At 43.8% G+C, this 19,664-nt stretch overlaps 1 protein-coding gene across 1 annotated transcript in view; it reads right to left on the reverse strand.

Annotated features, from left to right (window-relative positions):
* Positions 1-2,375: 2,375 nt before the first annotated feature.
* YWHAQ (tyrosine 3-monooxygenase/tryptophan 5-monooxygenase activation protein theta) overlaps positions 2,376-19,664 on the reverse strand; it is a 37,339-nt gene continuing 20,050 nt past the window's right edge. The window contains exons 3-6 of the mRNA XM_080711578.1: positions 12,448-12,571; positions 8,578-8,741; positions 7,211-7,306; positions 2,376-2,601 (exon numbers count right to left, since the gene is read on the reverse strand). Coding sequence (XP_080567704.1) covers positions 2,542-2,601; positions 7,211-7,306; positions 8,578-8,741; positions 12,448-12,571 — 444 coding nt within the window. The 3' untranslated portion in view covers positions 2,376-2,541. The remainder of the gene's footprint in view (positions 2,602-7,210; positions 7,307-8,577; positions 8,742-12,447; positions 12,572-19,664) is intronic.

Genomic DNA, 19,664 nt, shown 5'->3' on the forward strand with positions numbered 1-19,664 from the left:
ACACCGCCCCCCCCAAAAAAAAGTGCAAGTTTTATTTATTTATTTAGGTACTGGGGTTCCTGGAAACCTTTCTACCTCCGGAGTATACTCCCAGACCTATTTTTATATTTTTTTATTTGGAAACAGAGTCTCTTAAGCCAGCACACTGGCTTCGAACCTGTGTGATCCTCCTGTCTCCGCCTCCCAAGCGCAGGGATTACAAGTGTGAGCCACCACGCCCAGCAAAGTACAAATTGTAAATCTCAGAAGGTAAGCTCAAGAGAAGGTTTAACCATGGCTACCACCAAGCTAGTTATAACCCCAGTCCAACTTTAATAGGTTCTATCCAAAGTATTTTTTTTTTTTTTTTTGCAGGTCTGGGGATGGAACCCAGGTGTATTTGACCTTTGAGCTACACCACCTGCCCTAGTTTTTTTATTCTTTAATTTGAAACTGGGTCTCACTAAGTTGCAGAGGGCCTAAGTAGCTGAGGCTGTCCGCAAACCGCGATCCTCCAGTCTCAGCCTCCCGAATGCTGGGATTGCAAGTGTGCGCCACCTCGCCTGGCTTCCAAAGTACTATTGCATTCTGTTTATTTTTTTGGTGGTGGTATTAGAGATTGAACCCAGAGGCTCTCTACTTCTGAGCTATCCTCCCAGCATTCTTTATTTTCTGAATCAGGGTCTCACTAGGTTGCTGAGGGCCTCGCTAAGTTATTGAGGTTGGTCTTGAACATATGATTCTGTCTGATCCTCTCCAAGTAGTGAGTAGGATTACAGGCCTGTCCCACCGCATCTGCAGAGTTCTGCCTTTTCCTTCCCCACATGTCTCAAATCAATATTTAAAAGACAGGTCAAGCCGGGCGTGGTGGCGCACGCTTGTAATCCCCGCGCTTGGGAGGAGGAGACAGGAAGATCATGCAGGTTCGAAGTCAGCCACGCTGGCTTAAGAGACCCTGTTTCCAAATAAAAATATAAAATAGGTCTGGGAGTGTAGCCCAGAGGTAGAAGGGCTTTCAGGAACCCCATACCACCACAAAAATAAATAAATAAATAAATAATAATAATAATAATAATAATAATAATAATAATAATAATAAAATAAAGGACAGGTCAATAAAACAGCCACCGTGACTGTAATACCTACATTACTTAGAAGTCAGGAGTGGCAAAACTGAGAGGCTGCAAAGAAAAACATTTGGAAAGTAAGCGAGGCGCTCTGGACCTGGTAGCGCTGTCTGAAAGCTCGCCGAAGCGCAACGCCGACCCCAGCCAAGGCGCTCACAACCACAGAACTGGCCTGTCTAGTTTAAAATGTCCACTTTATTCCATGACACTTAGCCAGATGTCATTCACATCTGAAAGGAGGAGATGGACCACGAGACTGATCTATGGTAAACACTAAGGAACTGTGGTCCAATTTTACACGTTTCCAGGAACCCCTGAAAAATGTAGCACAACGCAGACATCTGGGCATCACTACTACATTTCACACAAGATAAAGGGAAGTCTCAATAAACTTCAGAAAGTAGTAAATTCACCTGTCCCTTAAAATATGAGTATACAACTGTTACAAAGCCATAGTAAATGGTTCTATAAAATGTAATTTTATTTAGTTACTCTGCTGTTACCTAGGGCATAACATTTTCACAAGGCATTTTTGGGACTACAGCCAATGATTAGAAACACACGATAGTGGCCCAACTCTAAAGAACAATCACTAGACAAACGGGACACCCTCTCACATGTGCACAAATCTGCATGGAAAAGTACTAACGTTTTAGACTTGGACTTGTGTACTTTTATTCCCCTTTCTAGTGTATTAAGAAATGACATGCATTTTAATTTGCCAAAAGCAATGCTTGTATTCTGGCAGCAACATGCTACTTCTATTACATAGTAAAGTGAATACCAGAACTACAAAGGCAGGAGGTGTGAGTGAGTTTTTATTGGGAAGGGAAGTTGTCGACTTCAACAGCAGCAAATGAAGAGTGAACAAGGAAACGCCCTGCTGTCACGGACAGACACGACCTCCACGCTGAGAGAAGGCGCTGCAACGTGTGCCCAGCCAGGGCGTCAGGTGCTTCCCCACTCATACGCGTACTACTTCTGGAAGAGTGTGGGCAAGTTGCTTACTGAAAGGAAACCCCCAAAGAATAAGGGAGGGAATGCAGAAATTAAGAAGTTATGGAGAACACTCTTTAAATTGTAATTAACTACATTTTCTTAGCTTCACAGTAATACAAAACACAGTCACTTGCAGAACTGGTTCAGATTACTTAAACACCAGATACGTTTCAGTCCTCTACTGAGTGTTTGGAAGTGACTTGTGTTGGTGTGAAATGAAGCTATTAATACTTTTCTACAGCAGTAACTGCACACCAGGAAGGCCCAGACAAACACAGATCAGGATGGGGTTCCCCAAAGCTGCGGCGTGAGGAGACTATCGACAGCGGACCCCGTGCACGAGCGGCTCGCTCTGCGCTAGGAGATCCGAGTGGGACGGGAACGGAGATGGTGAAAGGTCTCGGGGAGGGAGGAAGGGCGCGCCCTCTGCTGCCACTTAGTTTTCTGCCCCTTCTGCTGCATCACACTCTTCTCCTGCGCTGTCTGACGTCCATAACTAGGAGAAAAAAGAACCACACTGAATTACTATTTCTAATTCAGACAACTCTATCACGTCCCATTATTATATCACAACATAGTGCTGAGCGCAGTAAATTCCTCAAATAGAGGCTGAGCAAGAATGAAGTTCTTGTCAACATTCTGAAGCTTACCACCTTTCCCAAAGGAGAGCCTCACACACCTTTCACTACGGCGCGCTCTCTGTCTCACTCTCACTCACACACACACACCCCACCACACACACACTCTTCAAGTTCATTTTTACAGTTGGCTCTAAAGTAATGTAGGAGCCGGGCATGGCAGCACATGCCTATAATCCCAGTACTTGGAGGGCCGAGACGGGAGGACCTCAGGTTCAAGGCAGCCTCAGTAACTTAGGCCCTTCACAACTTAGTGAGACTGTTTCAAAATAAAATAAGGCGGGTGTGGTAGCACACGCTTATAATCCCAGCATTTGGGAGGCTGAGACTGGAGAATTGCGGTTCACAGACAGCCTCAGTTACTTAGTAATGCCCTCTGTAACTTAGTGAGACCCTGTTTCAAAATTAAAAATTGGGCTAGGGGTGTAGCCTGGAGGTTGAATGCCCCTGAGTTCCATCCCAGACCCACACCAAAAAAAAAAAAAAAAAAAAAAAATAGAGCTGGGAGTATAGCTCAGAGATAGAATGTCTCTGGATTCAATCCTCAGTATCACCCCCCCAACACACACAAAAAAGTAGTGTAGAAGCCTGGCACGCTAACACACACCTCTAATCCCAGTACTTGGGGAGGCTAAGACAGGATGACTGTAGGTTCAAGACCAGCCCCAGTAACTGAGTGAGACCCTTTTTTGAAAGAAAAAATAAAAAGGGCTGGGTGATGTAGTCAGAGGTAAAATGCCCCTGGGTTCAGCCCTCACTCCTCCCCCAAGAAAGCAGCGCAGAGCTGGGGTATACTCAGTGGCAGATCAATTGCCTAGAATGTGCAAAAGCCCCAGCTTTGATCCCCAGCACATAAACAAAACAAAATGTAAGCACTTTAATTTCAACCCAACACTCTTCTCAAAGCAGTATGTTTTTAAATTTTTATTGGTGCATTGTAATCATATATCACATTGGAGTACAAGACTTGAGAGGATATACAAGCACACATCATCCAATTAGCCCTCATCCAGCCCCCATCCCATTCCCTCCCCCTCCCTCGATCCCATGCTTGTTTGGTGATTAACTCTGATACGTTTGTTTATGTACCTCCTGCATTTTAAAGAGGCTCCGTCCTCCCCTATTCCATACCCTCTGATTGGTCACCTTAGTTGCTTCACTACAAGGCCCTTTCTATAGCTCGACCTCTTCCTGTTGCCCCTTTCCTCCTAGTTATTGCTGATTAGGGGAAGCATCTGGTTTTTATTTTCTGCAATATTTCTCTGTGCATGCCGTGTTGCCAAGTACCGATCCCAGTCTTGACGGCCCCAGTAGTGGATTGGCTACCCGGTGGACTGATCCAGACCTCGCTGGCTCAAGCAGCGGCCTTGCCTCATGGGAGGCCCCGATTCTGGCCTCGCTGGCCCCAACATCGGCCTAACCCCTCGGCTGGCTCCGATCCCGGCCTTGGTGGCCCCAGCACCAGCCTAGCCTCAAGGCAGGCTCCGCCCCAGCCTCACTGACCCTGGCACCGGCCTAACCCCTCGACAGATTCCTATCCTGGCCTCGGAGGCCCCAGCACCGGCCTTGCCTCACGGCAGGCTCCGATCTCAGTCTCGCTGGCCCCGGTACTGGCCTAACCCCTTGGCAGGCTCCGATCCCAGACTCGGAAGCCCCAGTAGCAGCCTTGCCTCAAGGCAAGCTCTGATGCCGGCTGTCAAAACAGTATTTAAATATAATTTTAACCAGGCGTAGTAGCACATGCTCTTAATCCCAGTACTCGGGAGGCTAAAATAGGAGGATTGCAGGTTTAAGGCCAGCTTTCAGCAACCTAGTGAGGCCCTGTTTCAAACTAAAAAATAAAATAGGACTGGGGGTCTCTCTCTCTCTCTCTCTCTCTCTCTCCCCCCCTCTCTCTTCTCTCTCTCTCTCTCTCACACACACACACACACACACACACACACACACACACACACACACCATTCATTCTCTTTCTTTCCTTCTTTTTTTGTAGGTCTGGGGAGGGAACCCAGAGGCATTCAACCTCTGAGCTACATCCCCTGCCTATTTTTTATTCTTTATTTTGTTGTTGTTGTTGTTATTATTATTAATTATTATTATTATTTTGGTGGTACTGGGGTTCCTGGAAGCCCTTCCACCTCTGGGCTACACTCCCAGACACCTATTTTGTATATTTTTATTTGGAAACAGGGTCTCTTAAGCCAGCGTGGCTGGCTTCAAACCTGCGCGATCCTCCTGTCTCTGCCTCCCAAGCGCGGGGATTACAAACGTGCGCCACCACGCCCGGCCTTATTCCTTATTTTGAAACAGGGTCTCACTAAGTAGCTGAGGCTGTTCGTGAACCGTAATCCTCTGGTCTCAGCCTCCTGAATGCTTATTCCTTTCTTGTATTTTTGTTAAACCCAAAATAGCATCCTATCAAACTTACTCGACCTATAGAAGAATGCTTACACGAGCTGCACCTTTACTTACTCGTTTCCTGTTGCACTCTGGGTGTGAAATGCTCCCAAAGGCCTAGCAGCATAAGGCCTTGGTCCCCAACCCTTGGCACTACTGGAGACTGGGACCTTCAGGAAGGGGAGTGTGGCTGGTGGAATTCGGTCCTGGGGTTGTGCCCTTGAGGGACTCCTGGACCCTAGCTCTGCCTGTCTCTCTTGCTGCCTCTCCTGCTAACCAGGATTCCCAACACGCTCCCGCCACGATATACTATGCTACCACAGGCTCCAAGCAAGAGTCAAGCTACCATGCACCGAAGCCAGGAGCCAAATGGAACCTTCCCTGCTCTTAAACTGTTCAGTCTCAGGTACTTTGTGACACTGACAAAAGGTCGTGCACTTCTATCGACTGCCTAACCAAGAGGCAGGGAGAAAAATAACAAGAAAGGCAAAAACAGAGGCGTATTGGCCAAAACCAGAGTAGAATAAATCTTAGATCCAGGTTTACTCTCTATCAGATGCTTACTGAATATCATGTGTAATTCACAAAGTAAATTCTTTTTGGTACGAAGAATTGAACCCGAGGGAATTCCACATCCAAGATACACCCCCAGCCCTTTAATTTTATTTATTTATTATTTATTTAAATTTTGTTGGTTGCCGGGCGTGGTGGCGCACGCTTGTAATCCCCGCGCTTGGGAGGCGGAGACAGGAGGATTGTGCAGGTTCGAAGACAGCCGCGCTGGCTTAAGAGACCCTGTTTCCAAAAATAAAAAAAGTATAAAATAGGTCTGGGAGTGTAGCCCAGAGGTAGAAGGGCTTCCAGGAACCCCAGTACCACCCAAAAAAAATAAAAATTAAAAATTAAAAAATAAATTTTGTTGGTGATCCTGGGTATTGAACCTAGAGGCATTCTCTTCGAGCTTTATACCCAGCCTGATTGTATTTATTTAGAAACAGGATCTTGCTAGGTTAATGAAAGTCTCACTGCTTACTGAGGCTGTCTTTGAACCTGTGATCCTCCTGTCTCAGCCTCCCAAATACTGGGATTACAGGCCCAGTTTATTTTATATTTTGAAACAGGGTCTCATTATGCTGCTGAGGCTGGCCTCAAATTGGCATTCCTCCTATCTCAGCCTCCCAAGTAATGGGATTACAGGCATGTGCCACCACACCTAGCTTCATAAAATAAACTTTTATTAGAGCATAGTACTTCAGGTGATTCTGGGAAAGCCTTGACACCTATATAGTCCCTTGTTTGCTATAGCTAATTTACCCAAAGAAAGGAAAGACTAAAACTACATAATTCTACGTTAACATAATTTATCAACATCTTCATCCCAATGAAACAGTAATGTTGGCTGGGCATGATGGTTTACACTTATTATCCCAGTGTTTGGGAGGCTGAGACAGGAGGACCACAGGTTTGAGGACAGCTTCAGCAAGTAGTGAGACTCTCATCAACCTAGCAAGACCCTGTTTCAAAAAAAAAAAAAAAAGCCAGGCATGGTGGCACACACTTGTAATCCCAGTGCTTGGGAGTCTGAGACAGGAAGATTGCAGGTTTGCAGCCAGCCTCAGCAACTTGTGAGGCCCTCTGCAACTTAGTGAGACTTTGTTTCAAAATAAATAATAAAATAGGGCTGAGGATATAGCCGGGAGGTAGAAGCCTCTGGGTTCAATCCCCAGTACTACAAATACAAATTAAAAACAAACAAACTAGGCCAAGGGTACAGTTTGGAGGTGAATACTCCTGGGTTCAATCCCCAGCACAAAAATAAATAAATTAATAAATAGTAATGTTGATACTGAGTTTCTTCAATTTTAGTATCTTCCTAAGATGGCCTGATAGAATGGCTATTCACTGGAAAGAAAACTGCCTACAGTTTTTAATTATGCATCTGATATTCATCTTCTAGGAAGTACAGTTCTTATATAATTTCCACCAAAGGCAGACAAGTAGCCCTAAATAAAACCATTTTTGTTTTTGTTTTACTCTTTCTGGAGAGAAAATGAAAGAGTGAACACTCACTGTTAGGTTGTCTCTCAGCAACTGCATGATGAGGGTGCTGTCTTTGTAGGAGTCTTCATTCAGTGTATCCAGCTCTGCAATGGCCTCATCAAAAGCCTGGCAAGTATGAGCATCCATGGTAAGCGATATTCACACGGACAGAGCGGCCAGCCTGCAGCTACAGACCACTTTATAAAACAGACACACTCACTCCTGGAACCGCTCTCCCGGTTAAAGAGCTCGTGAGTGTGACCTGACACCACAAAGCTACGTATTCTTCCGTACACAAGCGCTCTTGGTTCTGTCACAGGACACAGTGCAATGGCAAAGCTTAACAGAATCCCTATTCTTTTCCCTCCCTCCCTCCCTCCCTTCCTTTCCTTTTTTTGTGGTACCGGGGATGGACCCCAGGGGCACTGTACCTCCGAGCTACACCCCCAGTCCTAGTTTTAGTTAGTTAGTTAGTTTGTTTGTTTACTTACTTACTTACTTACTGTGGTAATGGGTGGAACCCATGGGCTTTCTGCCCCCAGGCTATACTCCCAGACCTATTTTATACTTTATTTGGAAACAGCGTCTAGGTTGCTGAGAGCCTCGCTAAGTAGCTGAGGCTGGCTTCAAACCTGTGCAATCCTATCTCAGTCTTCCGAATGCTGGGACTACAAGCGTGTCCCACCACGCCCACTTAGTCTTTTTATTTTTGAAACAGGATCTCACTGAGTTGCAAAGGGCCTTGCTAAGTAGCTGAGGCTGTCCGAGAACCGCAATCCCCTGGTCTCCGCCTCCTGAATGCTGGGATTACAGGCGTGCGCCACCACGCCGTTCTCTTTAGCATCTCAAGCGCCTGGGGAATGTGGATATTCTAGGGCCAAGCCTGGCGGGGTTTGCCTTCCAATCTGGTTTCTCCCTACAGTCAGTCATACTTTCTTTGACTATTCTGCCTTATATGCTCGTTGGCCAGATCAGGACTGCTCAGAAGAGCGCACAGTGTTAAGGGTAAAAGCAGCTGGGCAAAATGGTAATAAAAAGAACATATCCAGCCGCGCAAGCGTGGTGGCACACACTTGTAATCCCAGCATTCAGGAGGCTGAGACAGGAGGATCGCAGTTCCTGGCCAGCCTCAGCTACTTAGTGAGGCCCTCTGCAACTTAGTGAAACCCTGTTTCAAAAATAAAGAATAAAAAATAGGGCAGGGGGTGTAGCTCAGATCAAATGCCTCTGGGTTCCATCCCCAGGCCCGAAAAAAAAAAAAGGAAGATATCCACATAAATAACATAAATACAGAAGAAATTCCCCCTAGACATCTAAATAAGATATCTAGAAATGAACATCTTTGATATCTGAAACAACCTTAGTCAAAGAGTGTATTTCCTGGACAAGTATCTTACCGTTTTAGCCAGTGTGCAGGCAAGCTCGGGGTTATTAAGGATCTCATAGTAAAATACAGAAAAGTTAAGAGCCAGCCCTAGGCGAATTGGGTGTGTGGGTTGCATCTCTTTCTTGCTTATATCAAATGCCTCTTGGTAAGCTCCTTGGGAATTATCTATCGTTTCTGTGAAGAAAAGAAAAAGGCATGATACCAAAAATACCTATCCAGTATACAGCATATTAACATAGGCTATTTGCTGTACTTAGAACCAGATTTTTCTCTTCAGGCTTCTTTTAAAAACTAACTTATAATGCTGCTTGCTTATAATCAATTTAAAAACACATGAAACAGCCAGGCATGGGGGTGCACACCTGTAATCCTAGTGCTTGGGAGGCTAAGACAAGAGAACTGCTGGGTCAAAAACAAGCCTTAGCAACTTAGCAAGGCTTCTACCAACCTAGTGAGACACTGTTTCAAAATAAAATATAAAGCTGGGTTTGGTGGTGTATGCCTGTAATCCCAGTACTTAGGAGGAGGATCACAGGTTCAAGGAAAGCCTCAGCAACTCAGAGAGACAGTTTCAAAATAAGAAAGGGTTGAGGGTATACTTGGAGATAGAATGCCTCCGGGTTCAAACAAAACAACCCTCCTAGCTGGGCATGGTGGTACACACTTGTAATCCCAGTACTTGGGAGGCTGATACTGGAGAATCATGGGATTGTAGTCAGCCTCAGTTACTTAGTGAGACCCTGTTTTAAAATAAAGAGTTAAGCCGGGCTTGTAATCCCTGCGTGGGAGGCTGAGACAGGAGGATCACACAGGTTCGAAGCCAGCCTCAGCTACTTAGTGAGGCTCTCACCAACTTAGTAAGACCCTGTTTCCAAATAAAGTTTAAAATAGGTCTGGGAGTATAGCATGGAGGTAGAAAGCCTCTGGGTTCCACCCCCAGTACCACCAAATAAATAAATAAATAAATAAATAAATAAATAAATAAATAAATAAATAAATAAATAAAATAAAGAGTTAAGCCGGGCGTGGTGGCATACGCTTGTAATCCCCTTGTAATCCCTGTGCTTGGGAGGTGCAGATAGGAGGATTGCACAGGTTCGAAGCCATCCTCGCTGGCTTGAGAGACCCTGTTTCCAAATAAAAAATAGGTCTGGGAGTGTAGCCCAGGGGTAGAAGAATTTCCAGGAACCCCAGTATCACCAAAAAAAAAAAAAAAAAAAAAAAGAGTTAAAAATAGGGCTGTGTGTGCATCTTGGAGGTAGAATGCCCTTTGGTTCAATCCCCAGTACAAGGAAAAAAATCCTCCAAAAAAACCATGATATGGTATATCAGATTTTTCCATCTCTGGGGCTAAAATTATTTTCTTCTTTTCTATCTTTTAATTCTCTTTTCTATCTTTTAATTATATTATTTGGAAATGCACCAATTAAAAATTTGACCGGAGCTGGGCATGGTGGCACACATTTAAATCCCAGAACTTGGGAGGCTGAAACAGGAGGATCACAAGTTCATGGGCAGCTTTAGATACTCAGTGAGGCCCTCTACAACTTAATGAGACCCTGTTTCAAAATAAGGAATAAAAAATAGGGCTTGGGGTGTGGCTTGGAGGTAAAATGCATCTGGGCTCAATCCCTCATGTCTGTGTGTGTGTGTGTGTGTGTGTGTGTGTGTGTGTGTGTGTGTGTCTGTCTCTCTCTCTCTCTCTCTCTCTCTCTCTCTCTCTCTCTCTCTCACAGAGAGAGAGACTGGATTACCCCTCCTCTAAATAATAAGACGACTTAATTTTTTTGGTCCTGGATATTAAATCCAGGGGCATTCTACCTCCAGCCCTTTTTTGTTTTTAATCTGAAACAGGGCTTTGCTAAGCTGCTGAGGCTGGTCTCAAACCTGATTCTTCTGTCTCACCCTCCCAAGCACTGGGATTACAGGTGTGTCCACCCAGGTGTTACAATACTTTAAGAAGACCACTACCAACAAAATCTCCCAGAAGACTACTTTGGGCACTAGGGCGAGAGCCCAGCAGCTCCCGAGCGGCATCCCCAAACCTACCTCTTAGGTTACATTCATTTATTTACTGTGGCGTTGTCCCTCAAGTATGGGGATGGCAGATCTGAGCCACAGTGCTCCGAATGCACTGATTAGCAGAGTGTGCTGGCACACACACGTAATTCCATTAATTGAGAGGCTGAGAGAGGAGGATCAAAGGTTCAAAGCCAGCCTTAGCAACTTGGTGAGACCCTATTTCCAAATAAAAAATGAGCTGGGTATGTAGCTCGGAGGTAAAATGCCCCTGGATTAAATCCCCAGCACCACAAAAAACAAAACTGATCATGATATCCAGATGTACTATGTGGAAGGAGATAATGCTAAGAAAGTGTTTTTAACACTGACCTGATCATATCCATGTTTTGAAAAGGATATTTTCTCTATAAGACCATTTGGTGGCGACAGCTTTCGAGATACTGTCGCTAACCCAGATTAAGCTTGCCCTTTATGGTGCTTTCCTTCTTAAATGGTATACTGATGTAGTCACAACTGGGATGGCCCTGGGTTCCACCCCTTGTACCAAACAAACAAAACCCTAATCTGTCTCAGCTTCCCAAGTACTAGGATTACAGACGTATACCACCACACCCAGCTCAGAAATGTGATTAAATATTAGTCAGCAAAGTGTAACCCTTTAAATTAAGTAACGAATTAACATAATAGAAAAAGTAGAACATCCTGTATACAACATCCTGTTTACATGTTGTATATAGAGTTTCCATGTGAAATATGGAACCATTCATTAAGTACATGTAAAAAACTCAGAGGCTAAAATATAGTAAACCAAAGATTAAGCACATTTTAAAAATTGTATCAGGTTATAACTAGAACTCATACATAAGCTTAATTTTTCAAAGTAAATTCATGATTGTTTTTATTTCTGAGAATATAAAGCAATATTTATCTTCCTCTTCTTTTTATAGAATTTATGCATGAGCTTAAATTTTTTGAAGGACACAGTAAAGCCGGGCGTGGTGGCACATGCTTGTAATCCCAGTACTTGGGGCTGAGACAGGAGGATCACAGGTTCGCACCCAGCCTCATCTACTTAGTGAGGCCCTGTTTCAAACTAAAGAATGAGCCGGGTGTGGTGGCGGACGCTTGTAATCATGCTTGGGAGGCGGAGACAGGAGGATCAAGCAGGTTCGAAGCCAGTCTCGCTGGCTTAAGAGACCCTGTTCCCAAATACAAATATAAAAAATAGGTGTCTGGGAGTACAGCCCAGAGGTAGAAGGGTTTCCAGGAACCCCAGTACCACCAAAACAAAAAAGTAAATTAAAAAAAATAATAATAATGAATAGGGTTGCAGGTGTAGCTCAGAGGTAGAATGCTCCTGGGTTTCAAAAACAAAACAAAACACAGTAATAGCCTTATTTTATTTTTATTTTGAAACAGGGTCTCACTCCTTTGCTGAGGCTGCACTCAAACCTGCAAATCTGTCTCAAGCCTTCCAAATACTGCGATTATGGGCATGGGCACGACTACATTTTTATTTCTGAGAGAACATAAGGCAATATTTCTTTCTCTTTCCCATTGATTGATTGATTGATTGTACTAGGATTAAACCCAGAAGTGCTCTACCACTGATCCATACCCCCCAGCCCTTTTTTAATTTTGAGGCAAGGTCTTGCTAAGTTGCTGAGGCTGACCTTGTGATACTGCCTCTACCTCCCAAGTACCAGGATTACAGGTGCATACCACCATTCCCAGCATCCTTCACTTTCTTGATATTAATTACAAAGAGCCTGGAGACCTAGACTATCATTTAAGTGTGACCTTTATCCCCATTTCCTATTACATATTTTGACTTTACCCATAAGTCAAATATACTTACGTTTCCGATCATCACCACATGCAACTTCAGCAAGGTACCGGAAGTAATCTCCCTTCATTTTCAAATAGAAGACCTTACTCTCTGGATTAGTTGCATTGGCTATTAAATACTTATCCAACAATTCCTGAAAGAAATGAGACAAAACATTAAGCATTAGTAAGACCTATTTAATTACAGACAAGAACTCAGAATGACGCACTTCTGCCTATCGTGCGTTTGCACCACTACTACAGTAATGCACTACCATTCCAGCCCACACTTGAAGCTTGTGTTTAGAGCAGGGGCCAGGTCTATGGCACTGGCTTCCCTGGCAGGCCTTAACTTTGTTCCCATAGTTCCTAACAGCCAAACAGTGTCATTACCAACAGCCTGTCCTTTCACTCCAATAAACATTTACTGATCCTTGTGCTAGCTGTCAGGTAACTGACCAGAGTAAATACAGACAAGACCCAAGATAATGCCGCTGCCCTCAACAGCTCCTACTCTACAAGCATCCCACTAACTATACACCAAGTGTTAAGAACAGGACGAGCAGGACATCTGGAAGCACAGGGAGGAGCTGGCTCTGACAGAGATGGCCTCTGTCCACAAGCTTCCCAGAAAATGACACTTGACTTGTTGAGAAGGAAAGATCAAAGCAGGAAGAAAACAAGCCTTTGCCTTCCTTTTAGGGAGGGGAAACAAATGTTTGGGATGCCAAGTATGAGGGAGACTACAGCCATGGCACGCGGAACTCATGGCCTAGAGCAGGGCCCTCAGCGTCCTCTACAGACAAGTGGCTCTCCAGAACGAGGCAAGGACAGCGACTGTGTGAGGCTCAGAAACTGTGTGTGTTACTGAGAGTGGAACCCAGGGGCATCCTACTTCAGGCTATACCCCCAGCCCTATTGTATTTTTTATTTGGAAACAGGGTCTCGCTCAATTGCTAAAAGCCTCACAAAGTTGCTGAGGCTGACTTTAGACCTGTGATCCCCCTGCCTCAGCCTTCCAAGTACTGGAATTACAGGTATGTGCCACCACACTTGGCTTTAGAAACCTTTTTTTATTATTTACGTTGAATGTTTATATTTAAAATCTTTTAAGCTGGGCATGGTGGTGCACACTTAATCCCAGTACTTGAGAAGCTGAGACAAGAAGATAGCAGGTTCGAGGCCAGCCTCAGCTACTTAAGGTGAGGCCCTCTGCAACTTAGTGAGACCCTTGTTTCAAATAAAGAATAAAAAATAGAGCTAGGAGTGTAGCTCAAAAGGTAGAATGCCCCTGGGTTCCATCCCCAGTATTGCCAAAAAAAAAAAAAAAAAATATATATATATATATATATATATATATATATATATATATATACTTTTATGCTTAGGCTTAGCAATTTTTATGTTAGCAGAATCTAACAAAACTTGTGTGTGTGTGTGTGTGTGTGTGTGTGTGTGTGTGTGTGTGTGTGGTGCTGGGGATTGAACCCAGAGGCATTGTACCTCTGAGCGACATCCCCAGCTCTATTTTTTAGTCTCTTTATTTTTGAAACAGATCTCACTGACTTGCGAAGGGTCTCGCTAAGTAGCTGAGACTTACAAACTGTGATCCTCTGGTCTCAGTCTCCCAAATACTGGAATTACAAGCATGCGCCACCACACATGGCTTGAAAAATATATTTTAAAAGGCCTACGGCCAAGAGAAGTTAAATCCCACAAAAATAAAAGCAAGGCAACTGTGGAAATAAGGGCTGCTCTAGCATCACAACACTTGGACTGGAAAAATGAACCAAAGGGTTCAATCTAAGAATTTCTTCTGCTCAACACCACCAATATACTCTTGTTAATTAGGAAAACGAACCCAAAAAACTCTTTTCTAGAATCCTAGGAAATCACACTGCTTTAATTTTTCATCCACTACCAGGTTGTTTTTTTGGTTTTTTTTTTTTTTTTTCAGTACCAGGGATGGAACTCAGGAGCACTGTACCTCCAAGCTCCACCCCCCAGCCCTATTTTTTATTCTTTATTTTGAAACAGGGTCTCATTGAGTTGCAAAGGGCTCACTAAGTAGCTGAGGCTGGCCACAAAGAACCTCTCCACCTCCAGAATGCTGGGATTACAAGCATGCGCTACCACGCCCGGCCTCAGTTTTTCATAAGATATGAATGACTTTCAATTTATCATTATAGACTGGATTTAGGACTTCTTGGGGCAGGGAAGCAACACTGAGATGGTCTGAGGAAGACCTGTGCAATCACACAGCCAAGGGGACCTTCAAGACCTAGTACTCTGTGATCAGATGTGGTCTGACTGTGGCAGCAGAGGCCGCCAAGAAAACTGACCGTCTTGGGTTTGGAGTGTGGGGCTTCTACCAAGAGTAACTTCCAGTCTAGCACCGGTCTCTCCCGAGTCACCTGTGCCAGGTGTGGGCTGCTCACGAGGACCTGACAAGGACTGCATTATACTTATGGGCAGGCACCCCTGCCTTCCATGGATTCAGAAAGTTGCTCACCGTCTACTATACTAGTTAGAATACAGCCACTTATGAGCTAACCTTTCCTTCTAAACTATTAACTTTAACAACTAGTTGCACATAGCCATTACGTACGATTTACAGTGCTGGGCTTTTTATAAAGTGGCTTGGACATAACTTCCATCCTGGAGTTTCAGCCAGGTATCATGGTTCTTTGTCAGCTGCCACTAGCTCTCTGTGAAGGAAACAACAGGCACAGAATAATTCTGTCCTCCCACAGATATCAGTAATAGAGATGTGTATTTTAGGCCAATTAACAGACAAAAAGGATGCCATTTCGTGTCTTATCAAAACGATCATGGCTGTATCTAGTTACCAATACCAGATGTTATTAATATTAGAATATAGGCTATAAATACAACACACAAACCTAGGTGAACAACTTAATCTGCAATAATTTTTACATTTATTTTGGGGCGCTAGGGATTGAACTCCGAGGGATTCTACATCCAGGCTAGTCTTGCTATATTACTGAGAGCATCATTAAGTTGCTGAGTCTGGCTAAATTGCTACTGCTGGCTTGGAACCTGTGAGCCTCCTGTCTAAGCCACCTAAGTATGGGGATTATGGAAGTTCACCACCACACTCAGCTTAATTTGCAGTAACTTTTCATAACCCAATGGAAGTCAGAGAGAAAAAGAGACCCCAAACTGACAAGTGGTTCCCTGAAAATCTCTCCAGGTAAGGCTGGGGGGGTCAATATGAAGGAAATTGGTGTTAAGTCCCTTCATTAACTTCTTCTGTACATTATTCTTATCAATGGAGAGGAGTGCTTCCCTGTAAACTCTTTAGTAGAATAAAAACGGCATCTTGGGAGACGGGTGGGTAGCAGTGGAGCTCCTGCAGAGTGGAGGACGTCACTGACAGGGTCGAATCTTGGGCAGCGCATTCCTGTCTGAGAAGTGAGTGTGAGGAGGGCGGGGAACTGCCCAGACCTACAAAATGGACTGGTGAAACCAAGGCCGCTACACCCAAGAAGGTCAAGGGAGGAGCGCAAGCTACTTTGTGGGTTGCTGTAGAGCCTTAGAATAAATTTAATCTCAGAAAAATAGGATGGAAATAATAATAATGAAGATTCATACTACAAAAGCTGTAAACTGTAAGAAATGAAACTGTTAAGAAATAATATTGAAATAAGTTTAGGATAGTACTATTTCTCCTTGTCCCCCACACCCGTCTTAGAACAAAGGCTAGGAAGAATTATTAACAAAACCTCCTGTTACTAATTCGGTATCACTTCAATAGTTTTTCTAAAGTAACTCATTAGTCTTTTTATTCTAAATTCATTTAAAAGTGATTTCTAGTTTACTGAAAAAAATAAGCTTATCTTGTATCTCATTATAGAGTACTCTTTATTCAACAAGAAACAACTGTTCTAAGGCTTTTCAGTTTCTTAGTTTACTAAAGGTTCATTAACAGGCATACTATTACCATGTTCAATCTCTAATTTTAGGCCATATGAGTCACTATCCATATTTCTTCCCACTTAATCAACACAAAAATATATACTTAATGGTGCGGGGGCACAAACCTCTAACCCCAGTCATTTGGAAGGCTAAGGCAAAAAAATTATAAATTCAAAACTAGCCTGGGCAACATATCAGGATAGGCTTCAAAGCAAAAATATGAAAGACAGGCATCGTGGTAAATGCCTGTAATCCCAATACTTGGGAGGCTTAGACAGAAGGTTCCAGGCCAGCACACAGTAACTTAACATGACTGTTTCAAAGTAAAAAGGGCTGGAGTAGAAAGTCTCGAGTCAATCCCCATACCACTAAATAAACAAATACCTCAGTGGTAGTGCAGCCCTGGCTCAACCCCCAGTACTGCAAAACAAACAAACTTAAAATGGACCAACTCAAATTAGGGATTCACTTTTTTTTTTTTTTTTATAGTACTGAGGATTGAATCCTGGGGCATTCTGCCTCCAAGCTATAATTCCAGCCCTATTTCATATTCTTTATTTTGAAACAGGGTCTCATTAAATTGCAGAGGGCCTCACTAAGTAGCTGAGGGTGGCTAAAAACCGAGATCTTCCTGTCTCAGCCTCCCAAGTACTGGGATTACAAGTGTGCGCCACCACGCCAGCTTAGAAATTTGCTTTCTCTTTTCTTTCTTTCTTTTCTTTCTTTCTTTTCTCTTTTTTAAGTACTGGGGTTGAACCCAGGGGTATTCTTATCACCGAGTTACACTGCCAGCCCTTTTTATTTTGAGAAGGGGTCTCATCTAGGAGTGGTAGCACATGCTTATAATTCCAGTACCAGTACTTGGGAGGCTAAAACAGGAGGATTATAGGTTGGAGACCAGCCTAAGTAACTTAGTGAAGACCTCTGCAACTTTGTGAAACCGTTTCAAAACAAAACAAAACAAAACAAACAAACAAAATAGGGCTGAGGGTATTGCTCAGAGCTAGGGATGCCCCTGGGTTCAATCCCCAGTGCCATCCCCCCCCAAGAAAAGAAATAAAGGTCTTACCAAGTGACCGCATACTGGCCCTGAACCTGTGATCATCCTGTCTGAGCCTCCCTGGTACTAGGATTATAGGTGTGCTCCAGTGTACACAGCAGTAACTAAACTTCTTAAGCCAGGCGTGGTGGCGCAGCTTGTAATCCCAGCACTGGGGAGGCTGAGACAGGAGGATCGCAGTTCATGGCCAGCCTCAGCTACTTGGTGAGGCCCTTTGCAACTCAGTGAGACCCTGTTTTAGAACAAAGAATAAAAAATAGGGTTGGGGGTATAGCTAGGAGGTAGAATGCTCCTGGGGTCCATCCCCAATACCCCCACACACAAATTAAACATGTTCACAGAAAATAAACTTCTTTATATATGCACTGATAACCACATGTGATGCAACCTATCATGAAAAGTTCTTTGTGTGTGTGTGTGTGTGTGGGGGGGGGGTTCTGGGCATGGAAACCAGGGGCATTCTACCTCTGAGCTAGAACCCCAGCTCTATTTTTTCTTTATTTTGAAACAGGGTCCCACTGACTTACAAAGGACCTCACTAAGTAGCTAAGGCTGGCCAAGAACCTGCAACCCTTCTGTCTCAGCCTCCCAAGTACTGAGATTACAAGTGTGTACCACCATGTCCATCCTTTTTTTTTTTTTTTTAATTGAACCCAGGGGGCATTCTACCTCTGAGCTACACCCTCAGCAACCCACCCATCTACCCATCCCCCCTCCTTTTGTTCTGAAGCAAGATCCCACTGGGTTGCTGAGGCTAGCCTCAAATCTGTGATTCTCCTGCCTCAGCCTCCCTAGTACTGGGAGTACAGGCATACACCACCATGCCCAGCTAAAAGTAGTTCTTAAGACTGTGTGTGTGTGTGTGTGTGTGTGTGTGTGTGTGTGTGTGTGTTTTACTGGGGATGGAACCCAGGGACATCTACCTCCAAGACGCACCCCCAGCCCTAGTTTTTATTCTTTATTTTAAAACAGGGTCTCACTGAGTTGCAAAGGGGCTCACTAAGTAGCTGAGGCTGGCCACAAACTGTGATCCTCCTGTCTCAGCCTCCCAAATGCTGGGATTACCACCACACCTCAGCTGTTCGTAAAACTTTAAAACACCAAGTCCTCTATTTATCATCTGAATTGTAAATATTAACTTCATCAACCTCTCAAAATAATCAAAGCAACTCTGGTAATGATACTTTAGGGCTTTTACTTCTAATTAAAAAAAGATGATGCCGATGACCTGTTTTGAAATAACTGGGGAGGCCTAAATATAAAACAGAATTCCTAATTCCTTGCTTCATTTTTGTGTAAGTTTAAAATTTTTCTCCTGATTAAAATAACCTAAAAGACTTAAAAAATAAAGAAGATACTTCAGAAGCCAGGAAGAAAAAACAGAATACAATGAACTAAGGCAGCAGGGAGGGAAGGAAAAGCGTGTTTAGAATAAAACAAAAAACAACTTTAGAAGAGATGGAAGAAGAGAAAATTAGCAATATGAAAGGCACATTTGAAGAAACTACTTAGAACACAAAAGAACCAGCAAGATGAAAAAAGGGGGAGAAGTCACAGGACGCAAATACAGAGATGGTCTAAGATGATATCTAACAGGAATTTCAGTAAGAGACTAGAAGGAATGAGGAGGAAGCATTATTCAGAGGAAATGGCTGAGACTTTTCCAGTAATAGTATAATCAACTTCAGGGTGGAAAGGCTCACTAAAATCTCAAGCAAGATAAAAATAAGTAAGTAAATTCATACCTAGACCAGCATGGCAAAATCGCAGAATGCCAAAGACAAGAAAACTCTTAAATGCAACCAGAGAAATGAGAGGTTACTATAAAGGAAGGAACAGCAACCTGACTGACAGCTGGCTTACCAGTAGAAACAATCCAGTCCCTTCAGAGCACGGAGAAAACTGCCAGCTAGAATTTTATAACCAACTAAAATGCCACATGAAAGCAAAGACGAGCTGGGCGTGGTGGCACCTGCCTGTAATCCCAGTACTTAGAGGCTGAGACAGGAGGATCACAGGTTTGAGACTAGCCTGTGCAACTAAGCAAGACCCTGTTTCAAAATAAAAAATAAAAAGTGAGCCGGGCGTGGTGGCGCACGCTTGTAATCCCAGCATTTGGGAGGCTGAGAGCAGAGGATCACAGTTTGGACAGCCTCAGCTACTTAATGATGCACTCCTTAATGATACCCTGTTTCAAAATAAAGAATAAAAATAGGGCAGGGGGTGTAGCTCAGAGGTCGAATGCCCCC

Source organism: Muscardinus avellanarius (genome assembly GCF_963383645.1).
Source record: "Muscardinus avellanarius genome assembly, chromosome: 15".
Classification (NCBI taxonomy): Eukaryota; Metazoa; Chordata; class Mammalia; order Rodentia; family Gliridae; genus Muscardinus; species Muscardinus avellanarius.